Source organism: Aspergillus clavatus, genomic scaffold (assembly GCF_000002715.2).
Source record: "Aspergillus clavatus NRRL 1 1099423829796 genomic scaffold, whole genome shotgun sequence".
In the NCBI taxonomy this organism is placed as follows: Eukaryota; Fungi; Ascomycota; class Eurotiomycetes; order Eurotiales; family Aspergillaceae; genus Aspergillus; species Aspergillus clavatus.
In genome coordinates this window covers 337,297-352,616 of record NW_001517103.1, presented here as the reverse complement: position 1 = coordinate 352,616, position 15,320 = coordinate 337,297, and the positions used below count along the sequence as shown (strand labels likewise).

Below are 15,320 nucleotides of genomic sequence, written 5' to 3'. Positions count from 1 at the left end.
ATGAGGACGTTTTTTTATTTTATTTTATGAAGGCTTCAAATGTATAGATTGTTATCAGAATTCCGACTACCCTTAGAATGTCTCAGCTTCACAGGAGATTTCTGATGGATTCAACGAATCCAATACTGGGTGGAAACCAGGATACAAATTCCAGCCAATCAACATTCAGCGGTGATATAATGGACCGACTTTAGCGCCAGGAACAAGCGAGATAAACGGGTCATTCCGGATCTCTACTGGATGCAGGACAACTTGACGCCGACACCGCTCAAGGGGGAGTTTCGATTGTCGAGATGGGGTGGCCGTATCACATCGTGCATCTCAGCCCAGACGAGAAGCAGGCGCGCCGAGTCCTGTTGGGTCAGTATGGACTGTATTCTCAGCTGTCTGTGCTGGTGCCGATATTGGGGTTTTGGGGATACAGGCTGGGGAGATGGGTGTATCAGCGGGCCACAAGGCAAGCGAAAGGTAAATATAGAAGTGTGACAGATACATCAGAGTCAGGTCCACAGCCTGCGTCGCTTTTGAAACGATGGAGATTGTTCAGATGGTGGCTAGGGGATGAAGTAGCGCCTGGCTGGGGCATCCGGGTACACTGGGTTGTTGGTTCAATCTGGGTGATGTGGGCGTTATTTCTCTGCGTTCACAGAACAGGACAGGGTATTTGGAATCTTCCCTTGTATACAATCTACGATCTCAGCTTACACCAGCTAGACTATGTGCACTTGACAAAACGTTTTGGGATCATCCCCGTGGCGCAACTGCCTACGCATTTTATGCTGGCAGTCAAGTCTCCCTTCAACCCCCTCACTCTCATTTTCAACACCTCCCATGAGGAACTTTTACCCTGGCATCGAATATCCGGGAGACTGATATTTACTTGTCTACTGCTGCATGTGTCATTGTATCTGAACTACTTCATCCAATCCGAAATCCTATGGGAGCGCCTCACCTCGACGAGAATCATCCTCGGCGTCGTCGCATTTACCCTCCTTCTCGCCCTGATCAGCACCAGCCTCGACATCGTCCGCCATCGAAGTTACCGTGTATTCACCATCACACACTCCGTGGCCGCAACGGTGATCCCATTCTTCCTATTCTTCCACGCGCGTCCCATGCGGTGGTACATCATCGAAACTCTCTTCATCTCCGCCTTCTCTCGAATCACCCAGCTGGACACGATCACCGCACATGCCACGGTCTCCCACATCCCGCGCACCAGCCTCGTCCAAGTGCAGATTCCCATCCCCACATCCAAGATACAGCGGTTCCGAGCCGCTCCAGGGCAGCACGTCTTCCTATCCATCCACCCGCAAACAGTGCAGAAGATCCAGTCGTCGCTGGCAATGAGCCTATTCATGCGCAATCCGTTCAGCGTGGCGGATGTTTCTGAAAACAATGAGATCACGCTGGTCGCGCGCGTCCAGGACGGCTTTACGTCGCGAGCGCTGGACGCCCTCGCCGCCTCGGCGGAAAAGCCGAGTCTGCTTACGCTCTTTGGGCCGCTGGGATGTGCTCGACGATTTCCGAATCTGGCAGTTGAGTATGATCGGGTTCTGCTGGTGGCGGGTGGAGTTGGCGCGACTTTCGTTCTACCGATTTATCGCCAACTTCGTGGACAGTTCGAGGCGGAGGGGAAGGGGCCCGATAGGGTATCGTTCGTTTGGTCGATGAAGGCCATTGACGAAGCTGCGTGGGTCATGGACTTGGGAGACGGCCAGTCGCTTGCTCATGATGAGAATATCAAGTTGCATTTGACCCGGTCTTATCAGATGCAAGCCACTGAGCCGTCAACAGATGATAGTATTGAAATGCAAGAGCTGCAGCCATTGAGACGTCCGGGTTGGAAATCTATGCAACCCGGTCGACCTGACTTTGGAAAGATTGTCGACGATCTCTTTCGAGGCCGTGAACCGGATGAGCGGGTCGCTATTTTATTCTGCGGGCCAGCGGGAATGGGCAGGGAGCTTAGGGCGCATGTTGGTGCATGGGTATCGAAAGGGAGAATTGTCTGGTGGCACGCTGAGACCTTCGGGTGGTGATGTCTCTTCCTTCAGGGTTAAGGATATTAGATTTTTGCACAGGCAAGACCATATCTAACAAGAAATAACAGTATTGGTCCAATACCTCAGGCTCGCGGACGAGGTCAACAGTCACTCAAGCATATTTGAAGAGCCACAGGCCATCAGTTAAGGAATGTACCATTCTTCGAGCGTGACCACACAGGCTGGAAAGAGTTAAGTAGGCTGTCAACTTTTACTGTGGTAATACAATGCCTAGGAGCAAGTCTTATATTATATATATACTTGGCTGCTTTGATGTTATTCATACTTTAAGGTCTGTTCTGCCACTGCAGCTGGCTTCACTACCTACTGTTCTAGGTGCTATACATAGGCTCCTATACCCTATTAAATCTGCCTCTGTATCTCTATCTATCTGTCTACCTATCTTACTATTATTAACTTTAACCCTATCTTTACCTTTATCTTATTATCCTTTCTGCTGATCTTCTTTCACTATATAATGCTCTTCCCTTTAGGTTTAGACTACTATCTACGGAGGTGTGGTGCAAAAGTATCCGGCATGCTAGTAAACTTGGCGTAAGAATTCTACATAGCTTATACACTAAAATTACTAGGGAGAACTATTAGGCCACTATCTTCTCTAGTTCTCCTAATTTCATCTAGTTTTTCTACTATTAGAAAAAGAAATTTAAAGCTATTCAGAACCCCTTTTTCTTCCCTTTTTATCTTAAAAGATGGATTCACCACAGAACTTAGGCTATCTTACTACTAGCCTGCCTGCCTGCCTGCCTGCCTGCCTGCCTACCTACCTGCCTACCTGCCTGCCTACCTGCCTGCCTACCTACCTGCCTATCTCTCTGCCTTTCGCCCCTGAAGCCACTAAAACAGAAGCCTAAGATGCATGTCACTCACCTAATTAGTATATATATTTAAGCCCTTACTTTGATATCTATTAGAGTTAATATTAAGGCAGTTAAGGTGACTCTTTAGCTCCCTTACTAGATGATTTAAACCTAGGTTAAAAAAGCTAAGGATCATAGCTATAATCTATAGATTAATCTATGCATCTTCCCTAAATATATAGAAGATAGGAAGTATACAGGCTGCCCTAAGGAGATTACTAAAGCTTCTAAGAAAGCTATCCTTAAATTAGTAAGAAAGGATTAAAATAGGCATAAAAAATTATCTAAAATACTTATATTTAAAGCTAGTATCTCTTATTCTTCTATTTTATATATCCTTAAGTAGCATAGCTTAAAGGTAGTTAAAATAACTATTAAATTAGGTCTTACTAATAAGATAAAGTAGAAAAGACTCCTCTTTTATCTTATTTATAAAGATTAGACCCTTAAAGATTAGAAGAATATAATATTTATAGATGAAACCTTAGTCTTACTTAGTTAATAGTATAGAGCTCTAAGAGTATAATATATAAGCTAGGAGAGAGATAATTCTATAGTTATATAGTAGTATTAGAAAAGAAGTAGTAATTTTATAGTATAGAAAGTATTCTTTTATAATAAGAAGGATCATCTTTATATCTAGGCTTTAGAGACTACTTAAGATAAGAGGCTTACTTAATAGGAGATTAAAGCTTTAAATTAGTAGCTTAAGCCTATATAAAAGGTAGAATAAGAGATTAATATAGCTCTAGTATATCTAAAGCTTTAGAATAGTAAGATACCTAGTTATCTACCTAAGTAGAAGTAGAATAAGAAGAATAGTTTACTTATATAGGATTTAAAGGGAGGGATTAACTAGTATAGATATTATAAGATAAGTATTCTTCTTTATATATCTTTTATTAAGGAAGAAGTACTAATCTCTTAAATCTAATATCTATCTAGGAAGTCCTTATCCCTAAGCTAATACCTTTTACTAAAGAATATACATCTAAAAGATCTAATATAATTATTCTTAAAGATTTAGCTCTAGCTCACTATTACTATTTTTAGCAGACTATCTATAATCTTTATAATATCTAGAAGATGCTTAACTAGCTAGGGAATTTACCTAATCTAAATATTATTAAGCTAGCCTAACCCTAGCTTAAATAATATATAACTTCTTAAGAAGCCCCCCATAATAAGAAGATAGGAAAGGAGGCCTAGATTAAGATATGGAATAAGCTCCTGCAGGAGTATATTTAATAGTGGATTAAGTATCTTATCTATTATATTAAGTCTATTATTAAGCTAGAAGGGGGTAATAAATATAAGGAGGGGTATATAGATAAAGATAATTATAACTAGAAAGACTATTAGTTAAAGAGAAAGCTCTCTAGAAGATAAGATCTTAGTAATCTCTCACTACCTGAAATCTTATAAGAAATACTATTTTTATGGGTCTGAATAGCTTTAGAGTTGAACTTTCTATCTTATCTCTATAGTAGAATCTATCAAAGTAGGCTGCCATATAAATTACTATGGAGTTGAACTTCCCATAGTTTTACAGCTAAGCTTACTAGTGTGCTGGATACTTTTGCACCATACCTCTGTATATCTATTAATTATTCTTTATCCTATCTAGGGGTTTTATAGTATATTAATCCATTTTATATATAATATTTTATGTTTATAATTTTAACTATCTTTATTATACTCTGCTAATCTTTTTAATCTTTCTTTACTATATAGATCTCTTCTTCTTATATTTAATATATTCTCTATATCTAATACTCTTATATCTACTCTATAGTTTTTATAATATATTATCTTTTTTTATATATGAGATTATATACTAACTATTATTCTACTATGCTATCTATACTATCTATTTTATTAATCTTTCTAATGTTCTGTAATTATATAGAGCTCTTCTCTTTATATTTAGTATAATCTCTAATTCTCTATATTTAATACTCTTATATCTACTCTATAGTTTTTATAGTATATTACTTTTTTTTATATATAGGATTATATGTATTAATTAGTATTCTATTATTTATCTTACCTATTTTAATACCTACTTTTACTTACTATATACTATAATCTTTTTATATTATTTATGTAATATGCCATGGTAGAGTAGTAGTTAAAGTTAGTAATTAATATTAGGGGAGTTACCTACCTATGTTCTTCCCCTTTAGTCCCTTACTACTACTTATAATATTTAGTACTATCTATCTATCTAGTTATGAGATAGAAAGAGGGAATATAATATATTAATCTAGGGATACAAAGTATTCTATATATAGGTAGGGATATATAAATAGTATTTAGATAGGTTAAATACTATTTATCCTTATCTTAAGAATCTTTTAGTCTTAGTTTAGTAGTTATTTAGACTTAAACTACTATTAGGATTATATCCTTCTCTATAATCTATATAATCTAAGTATTATCTATAAGACTAAATATAATAATCTTATAGTTTCTATTTTAGATAAATCTATACTATTAGCTTATAGTTATAGGCCCTTTTATATAGATTTATTAAATAAAGATTAAGATAGTTATTACCTAAGAGATTAGTAAGTAAGTTTTAATATTTCTAAATAAAGAACCTATTTTAGTATAGGGATTTAATATATAATCTTTACCTAAGATAGATGATTATAAGTTTTTCTTTTATTTTTATTTTTATTAACCCCGTCTTACTTCTTTCTTTCTTTATTTATATTATTATTTTCTTTACTTTTATATATTACTTTTTATTATAACTAATTATTCTATATATTATCTTTTCTTTATTTATTAAGTACTAATTACTTCTTATTCTTTATTCTAAGATATACTATTAATCCTTATATATTATTATATTTATATTATCTATCCCTTATTAAGAGGGTATATTAGAGAAGACTATATAATATAAGTTATCCTTTTTTAATATTTTTTTTAAATATTAATTAATATAGTTACTTCTTAGAATAAATTAATATAACCTAGTATAGTGATTATTAAGTTAATAAATCTAATATAAGTAATTAATTAATCTAAGGATACGAAAGGCTCTATTATTAAATATAATATTAAAATAACTATTTAGTACTTAGCTTTATTAATTTAGGTCTATAAAAAGCTAATATCTAGTAATAAATATTATATAGCTATCCTAGGGTTTAAGGGCTAGACCCTTTACTTAGGCTTTTATATAAATTATTCAATTCAATTCAATTATTCATTCACGCATCTGTCAGCCTATCAGCCGAGTGGTGGCAGGTCCCTATGGGTAGCTGGGCTAGCTACTACTATATACACTGAATCTTAGTACATTAACCATGGTCATCTCTAGTGCAGCCCTGAGCTAGGCAACCCCATAGGGCCCCCAGCATATTCCCTATCTTGGTTAAAGGTAAGCTCTGTAATAGCCTTTCATAGCTACACAGGCTGGGGGTCACTACCCCCTGCATTAGCCTAGACTATATCTAGTAAGCCCTGGAACTAGCCCAGGAGCCATGAGTTAATCATAAACTAGGTAGCATATTATACCAGACTAGGTTTGCTAAGCAGGTAGGTATAGTTAGTCTTCTATAAGTACTATTATATTATATAGAGCTAAAGCACTATATAATAGCGGTAGGCTATTAGTATATACTAAATATCCTACTATCCTAGGCTGCAGGCACATTCTATAGTAGGTATTATGCTAAACTAGCTAAGGTAGCCCCTAAGGGTAATCTTACTAATCTATATCTGGATAACTACTAAGCTAATAAAGCTTTAGTATAGCTTAGCTTAAGGCTGTAAAGACCTTTTATAGGGAAGATCTGTAGTTATAATTAGTCTAGAGTTAGTACCATTCCTCTTATAGTAGCTAATAAAGATAATAGTAGAGAGAGGTGTAGAGTACTAGCCCTAATAGCCTGCTAGGGGTGTAGCTATTTTGTAAGGATTGCAAAGGTCTATTATGTATTATATTAAAGCTACCTTTGCAGAGGAGCCTACTAATAAGAAGGCTCCTTATAAGAGGTTATATAAATAGTTATATAATATATAAAGATATAAACCCTACCTATAACTACTAAAATCTGAAGTTTAGTAATAATCTCTTTAAATAAGGATATCTATTTTTAGATCTATTTATAAATATTCTTCTTTTATACTAGTTTCCTATTCTTATAGATTATAGATCCTTATATTTTATTACTCTACCTTTAAAACTAATCTATTAAGAAAATAATATTATAAAAGAGATTAGTTAGACCTAAACTATTTAGTAAATCCTTCTCTATAACTATATAAAGTTAGATAGTAAGAAAAGAGATAGCCTATAAAGAGGAAGGCTCTAAAGATAAGCTAGATTTATAAGACTCTTCTATTCTAGTAGATCTAAAGTTAATAGAGATAACTCCTATAAGGGAGTATCTATAATATGAATTATAGCTTCTATATAAAATCTAGAAGCTTTATAATAATCTAGGTATAAGCCTTAGAAAGTATTTATAAAACTAGAAATAAAAGGAACTATCCTTACTACTTATAAAAAAGACTAATATCTAAATCTAACCCTTACCTAAGTTAGATAGATACTTAATCTATAACTATATAATATATTAAGCCTTTATTATAAGCTAGGAGTCTACTATAAAAGTTAATAACTAGAATAAGAAGAAATATACTAAGATTATAATAGCCTATCTAGACTATATTCTCTCTAATCTTTAGTGGAGTAAGATATTTAAGGACTTTTATAATTAAGAATAGAAAGATCTTTATACTTTCTTAGAATTATAATTAGATAATTTAGAGAATTATAAATAAGAAGTATAGTTATAAATATTTTAGATAAGGCCCTATAAGAGAGAAATAGACTATATATACTAATAGAGATAGTATAAGTAATAGATTAAAATTAGGAATAATATAAAGAATATAAAGAAAGTATAATTATATCTCTTCTTTAAGTTCTTTTTTAGAATATTTAAGTAGAAGATCTATAAATATTTAAAATTCCTAAAATCTGAGGAAGAGATAGTCTTCCTACTTATAAGACTATACCTAAATATAGAATAGAATACTTATTAGGACTCTTTATATAGAGATAAGGATTATTAAGGCCTTAAGAACTTAGGGAAGCCCCTTATAGATTATATTACTATTAAGAAGATAAAGATAATATAATCTATTATAATTATTTTATTTATAAAGAGGTAAGGCCTATAGCCTTATATCTTTAGTATCTTATAAGTCTATTTTAATTATAATAAGGAATGATATATTATAAGATACTATCTAAGTAAGCCTAAGTAGGAGGGCCCTATAAAGGCTAAATAACTAGTTATTATTATTATTATTAAAGAGTAGAATAAGAAGTATTATAGGCTCTTACTCTCCTATCTAGATAAGAGAGAAGAGATAGGAACTAGCCTTATAAGTACTAGTTAATAATAAAAGTACTATTAATCTTATCCCTATAATATTAATTAAGGAAATTAACTAGTATACCCTACTATAGTAGGTCTTTATAGAGATATTAACCTTATAAGAAATAAGAAATAAAAGAGTAGTAGAAGCCACTATCTTAATTAGAGATAATAAAGAAATAAAGTAGCTCTTTATAGAGCTTATAGTAGTATCTCTAAATATAAATTATATTATCTTAGGGATGCTATAGTTAAAGTAATATAACCTTATAATCTTCTAGAGAAAAAATAAAGTAATCTTTAGTATAGATTTAGCTCTATAAATTTACCTAGTCTTAGTAGAAGAGTTTATAGAAATAAAAGATATAATAGTTATAATAGTATAAGTTATAGAAGCCTTATAAGAGATAGTAAAGAGTAGAAACTTTATATTAGATTAGTTTATAGATTTTTATATAGTCTTCTTAGAGGAGAAGGCTTAGGAATTATTATTATATCATAAAGATATAGATCTAGAGATAGATCTAAAGAAAGAGAAGTAACTATCTTTTAGATCTCTTTATAATTTCTCTCTAGTAGAGTTAGTAGCACTTTATAAGTATCTTTAGATAATACTTATAAAGAGATAGATCTAGAAGTTAAAATTAGTAATAAAAATATTAATCCTCTTTATAAAGAAGAAAAATAGTACTCTCTAGCTATATATTAATTATTATAATCTAAATTATATTATCTTAAAGAATTATTATCTACTCCCCCTTATTCTAGAGACTATTAAGAGGCTTATAAAGGGAAGGATTTTTATATAATTAGATTTTTATAAGGCTTATTACTAAATTAGGATTATAAAGAGATAGGAGTAGAAAATAGCCTTTTATATAAAGTATAGGTTATTTAAGTATTTAGTTATATTTTTTAGGCTTACTAATACTTCTATAATATTCTAGAGCTTTATAAACTAGCTATTCTGTAACTAGCTAGATATCTTTATAATAGTCTATATTAATAATATTATAGTATTCTTATAAGATAAGAAGAAGTACTATAAGTATATCTATATTATAATAGCCTAACTCTAATAAGTAGAACTATTTATAAAGCTAAGTAAGTATCTCTTTATAATAAAGAGAATTAACTTCTTAGATTATATTAATATATTAGAAGGTCTAGAAATAGAATCTTTATAAATTAATATTATTATAGAATAGCTATAACTAGAATCTATAAAGGACATCCTAATATTCCTAGAGTTTACTAACTAGTATAAGAGGTTTATTAAGAGGTATTTATACTTTTTAGTATATCTCTTAGACCTCCTATAAAAACCTAGCCTAGAGAATAAAAGAAGGACTTTAAGGAAGGAGTTTCTAACCCTAGAAGTAGTAAATATCTTTAATAAGTTAAAGAAAGTATTTATAGAGTAGATAGTACTTATCTACTTTTATAAGAAGTACTACTTATAAATAGAAATAGATATATCTAGATATACTATCTATAGGATACTATTATAGCTAAGTAAGGAGGGTTATTAGTAGCTAGTAGCCTTCTTCTTATAAAAGATATAATCTATAGAAAAGAACTATAATATCTATAATTAGGAACACCTTATAATAATAGAATCCTTTAGGGAGTAGTGCCACTACCTAGAGGATTTATAGGAAGTTATTAAAGTTATTACTAATTATAATAGTTTTTATTACTTTAGTATTATATTATAACTATTATAAAGATAGATAAGGTGGTTATAAATACTTATAGTATTTAATTTTAAGATAGTCTTCTATATAGGGAAGAAGAACCCTATAGATAGACCCTTATAAAAAGCTAACTATAAGAGAGAGGCTATGAAGGCTAATACCTAGGGCTAAAGAGGTAGAGACCCTAGTATATTAAGATAATAATTAATACTTTATAAAAGGAAATATACTAAGGTGAATACTCTAGAGAATATAGAATAGAAGATTTATATAGTGCTAGTCTAAGGAATAGTAAACTTATAAGAAGGACTAGCTTAGGGAGCTAGTATCTATAAGGGTATCTAGGGGCTATACCTTTATATAAGAGATCCCTCTATAGAAATTTAGGTCTTACTATTAAGACTACTTATATAAGATAAACTTATAAAGAAGGTCTATATAGTATATATAGGGGCTATAGAGGAATTATTATAGTCTTATTATATAAAGAATAAATTATTATATTAGATAAGCTATAAAGGGCTCCTCTATTAGATAGTAGGGTGGTTATACTTAGTAAAGAGTTTTTACTATAGGAGAACTCTCTACTAAGCCCTATTAGGAGAGATAGAAATAAAATAAGATATAGTAACTCTAGGCTAGAGAAGTATTATTTAGTCTCTAAAATAAGTCCTAATAGAAAATAATCCCTATAAGATAATAATATTCTTAAACCTCCCTACTAGAACTATTAGTAATAACTAGCTACTTATAGTAAATAATCCCACTAAGGATCTACTAGAGGATATAAGATAAGTCTTTACTAAGTTATTTAAGATAATAGCCTAAGAAGCACTACTTACTAATATTAATATACTCTTCTAGAGTATTTACTAAAAGTAATATAGTAAATAAATACTATTCTTAGGATTATAGAAGATAAACTACTATTATAGATTATTACCTATCTTTAAGGTCTTAAACCTTACTCCTATCCTAAAGTATAAAAATATATATATAAGAGATACTATCTAAGAATAATAAAAGAGAGTTAAGAAATATTTTAGGAATAGGTCTATAGGAGTAAGAAAGATTAGTAATTATAGATAAGAAATATTTACTAAGAAGAATATATACTTATTAAGAGTATTAGAATCCTATATATAAAGGCCCTATATATAAAATAAATATACTAATCTCTAATTACTCTAAGTATAGTTAGCATAGGACCTCTAAAAGAATATAAATCTATTATAACTAGGAGTAGAGATACATCCCCTAAAGAGATCCTTACCTAAAAAATAATTACTATAAGCTAATATATAGTTATAAGATGCACCTTACTACTAGAGAATAATAGCTAATATATAGCCTAAGTAAGTATATTCCTTTATATCTAGCTTCTTATTCTTATTAAACTTCTAGATAATTAAGTAAATAATATCTATCATCTTTAATATGCTTTTATTAGGCCTACTAAGATAATCTTCTACTACTAGTAAGAGGTAATTACTAAAGTAAGAAAGAATACTTACTAAACTTACTAAAAGTAACTATATCCTTCTAATAGATAAGGTAGCCTTTACCTTTCTTTTATAGGGTACTTATATTTACTAAGTATAAGAAGAATATAGAAGACTAGTATATAAAGAAAGAGATTTACTAAAAGAAGAAAATAATTAATATAATAAAAAGGAAGATGCTCACAGGAGAAAAAAGAAGAAGAAGAAAAGAAGGAGAAATATAAGAGGTAAAAAAAGAATAAGTAAGGTAAAAATAGAGTTACTTAAAATTAAAATAAATAATATATAATCTTATCTTATCTCTACTATAATAACTACACTAGCAACCCTCCTTACTAAGTGATCTGATGCTACTTACTAAGCATAATCTAATACTACTTACTAAGTGATCTAATGCTACTTACTAAGCATAATCTAATACTACTTACTAAGTATGATCTGATGCTACTCACTAAGTATAGTCTAATACTACTTACTAAATATAATCTAATACTACTTACTAAGTATAAATCTAATCCTACTTACTATACATAATGTTACTCTCTTAGACTATAAGGATCTTTTAGTAAGGAGCTAGATAACCTACTAAGGATAGGCTTTACCTTAAGTAGGGGAGGATGTGATATCAGTAAATAAATATTATAAATAGATTAATAATTACTAAGATTAACCTAGGGTTACTAAGGTTAACCTAAGAAATCTCTATAATATCTATAACTTATCTTTTGGATAGATAGCTAATAGCTAGATATAAATATAAGATCTTACCCCAGGTAAGTGAAGAGGCATCAGCCCAGCCTATCTCTCTTCACCCCAGGTGATACTACCTTACCCTCAGTAATTCCAATATTTATTATTAGAACAATTATAATTCTTCCTACTTTAATTAAGCAATGCGCCTCCCCCATAACGAAACTAGTGGGAGAAAAAAGCATTTAGGAAACCTAAATTTCACTGAATGACCTAAGCTGCCCATTAAGCATAGAGAGCTATTCATGTGTGTCTCCCACAGGATATAGGGCTTGCTATTAATAATATCAACTTTTAGAAAAACATAATAGTTATCTATTTTGCTTTTCAACAGGATTGGCATCTCCTATCAGCCATCCTTAATGAGCAGCCTCCTAAGATCCTCCATAGAATTCAAATGAGGCACCTTAAATGCCTTTACATAAAATAGTATGCTGAAGAGCAATACATGTAGGCTGAAAACCAGTGATATATTATAGATAATTTCTGGTAATACAAAGATATTACTATTTTATTTATTAGTTTAATGTGCCAAGCATATGCCTAGTTAGATAAGGTATAGTGCTAAGAGCTATATACACATTAAACATTCTAAGAACACTTTTTATAAATTAGGGTTTAATTTCAATCATTAGCACTGGAGGTCCTCCATGCAGATCCCACTACAGAGTTATCTAGAGATACTTAAATTAGAGGTGTAGCATTGCCTGTTTTTAATTAATAGTAAAAAGCCTAATGATGTTATACAGACATAGAATAATCTACTGAAACCCCAGATGGAATTACTTTTCCCAGGTTTAAAGAATCATCTTATTAAATAATACCATATCTTTAATATAGACAGGAGTGTTCACACGCGGCTGTTTATCTAACCTATATTTATTAATTAAGTATCTCATTCCCTGCCTATATAGTTAGATGACATGCTAATAGAGAGATAGGATCTAGGATAGAGAGAACATATAGTATAGACCACCCTACCTATTTCTTTACTTATCTCCTGCTTAGTGACTTTAGTATAGTAGAGTCAGAAGTACTTCTAATCTACTTAGAGGGCACTAGCTTTCTTATAGCCCTTTAGGTAGTAACCATCTGAGTTATATTCTAGCTTAAGACACTAGTTCAGAAACTAGTGTATGTTGTTTAGAGAGGCTTGCTATAAGGTATCCTCTGTATCTTCCTACTTTAGATTAGCTGATGGCTTAATAGCTTTAGTCTGACAGTACCTGGAAGCAGATGAGTCAGAGGTTAGTCCATGAAAGATAACAGTTTAAAAAACTAGTTAACATGGATACTAACCAAGCCCACTAATCCTTTAATTAAAGATTTAGTTTCTGGGTATTATTTAACCTGCCATAATCTTCTGGCACCTTAGAAAGATCCTTATTAGTATCATTAGCTAAATCTTCATAGTAACCCCAGTAAATATGCTCCATAGCTAATACATCTATAATATTCTTAATTTCTGAAGCCCTAAATTCCCCTAAGTCTACCTGGAGGTGTCTTAAAGCAGGGCCCTACTATATTTTCCTTTGTTTGGCCTTCTGGGAAGAGGAAGGCAGGTATTCTAGTTCTATTAGATCTGTCTCTAAGTTTGGTTCAAAGGATCTATCATCATTAGTAATTCCAGGAGACACAGTGGATGATTTAGTAGTAGCAGGGTGAGAGCTAGTACTGGTTTCTCTCTAATAATACATAATTAATAGGTAAGCTAACTGTAGGGAGTAAAAGCAATAGGGAGAGTAAAAGAAATCTGAGGGTGTGATGACTAGTTCCTTAGTTAAAATAATAGATAATAATAAAGTTAGGCTTTTAGAGATGTGATGCAAGCAGAGGGTGACAAAAATTAGATGGGGGAGGAGGCAGGAATAACTAGGCTTATTATAGTTATATTATTAAGGTAGTAGCCAGAGGCTAGCTGGTGTGACACTAAGGGTGCTATTTTTGGTACCCTTATGAAATTATAGGGAGCAGTGATGGTAAAGTAAAGAATAGGCCTTCCAGGAGAATTCATAATAGAACCACCTATAATATTAATAGCCTCAGGCAGGAAGTGGTACACTAGATAGTGCATTATAGAAACTACAGGAGTGTGGCAGAAGGGAGGTGCTAAAAGACAGCCATTTTTAGTGTCACCTACTGCTGAAAAAGGCAGAGAAATAGCAAATCACAGTTCTTTAAGGGAAGAATCCTAACCTAGTATTAATCTACTTAATTATCTAAATTCTTAAAATCTAAGCTACACAGTATCTATTCTTTCACACTAGTCATATTCCGCATATAAGACCTAGTATTCTCACACCAGCCCTACCATTTACCAGGGTGCGGCCTTGGTGCCTTACCCAGCTCATTTAGTAGAACTATTCTCTGGCACCATTCCTAACAATTTAGGTCTAAATAATATCTTCCTCTTTAAGCTAAAGATCATCTAATTCTAGGGTGGAATTAGTATTATCTATACTAGAATCTATCCCTAAATCTATATCTTTAAGCCTATCTAATACCCTAGTATTTATGCTTATAAAGACCACCTTATTTATCTACTTAATATTAAGGGAATTCTATATTTTAGTATACTAGAGGCCTATTATAGAGAAGGATTATTTAGAGATAACTAAATTAATAATAGTATTAAAGAGCTAGAGGGCTAATAAGATAAGGGTTTTTAATTTAGTAATTTATAACTAGAGGTAGATTTAATATTAGTACTATATAAATTATTATAGAAGAAGATTACTTACTACTTAAACCTAGAGATTATATAGGTCTAGTAGCTTCTATAATAAGGCCTTCTAAAATACCTTCTACTTACTTTAAAAGTAGAAGAAATCTTTTAGTATCTACTACCTAGTATACCTCTCTAAAACCTTCTTAATTTTAGGTATTAAAGCTAGTAATAAAGGGATATTCTTGTAGATATACTAGAGATAAAAATAGTAGGTAACCTAGTAGAGAGATAATATTTATCTCTTAAAGTGGTAATTCTATAAGCTATTTATATTATATAGGTAGAAGTAGATATCTTTAGAGAAGATAGAAT

General features: G+C 31.7%; 1 protein-coding gene across 1 annotated transcript, besides 7 other annotated features; it reads left to right on the top strand.

The window, feature by feature from the left end:
• Positions 1–293: 293 nt before the first annotated feature.
• Positions 294–2,042, top strand: ACLA_061470 (putative metalloreductase Fre8; the record flags this gene model as incomplete). The annotated part of the gene is made up of 2 exons (XM_001273610.1): positions 294–660; positions 715–2,042. The coding sequence occupies 2 exons, from the start codon at positions 294–296 to the stop codon at positions 2,040–2,042; spliced, it is 1,695 nt and encodes a 564-aa protein (XP_001273611.1).
• A 753-nt stretch (positions 2,043–2,795) lies between these two features.
• Positions 2,796–2,887: a microsatellite.
• Positions 2,797–2,875: a microsatellite.
• Positions 2,797–2,876: a microsatellite.
• Positions 2,888–3,104: 217 nt separating the features above from the next.
• Positions 3,105–3,422: a mobile genetic element.
• A 5,082-nt stretch (positions 3,423–8,504) lies between these two features.
• Positions 8,505–10,130: a mobile genetic element.
• Positions 10,131–11,862: 1,732 nt separating this feature from the next.
• Positions 11,863–12,057: a microsatellite.
• Positions 11,882–12,057: a microsatellite.
• Positions 12,058–15,320: the final 3,263 nt, after the last annotated feature.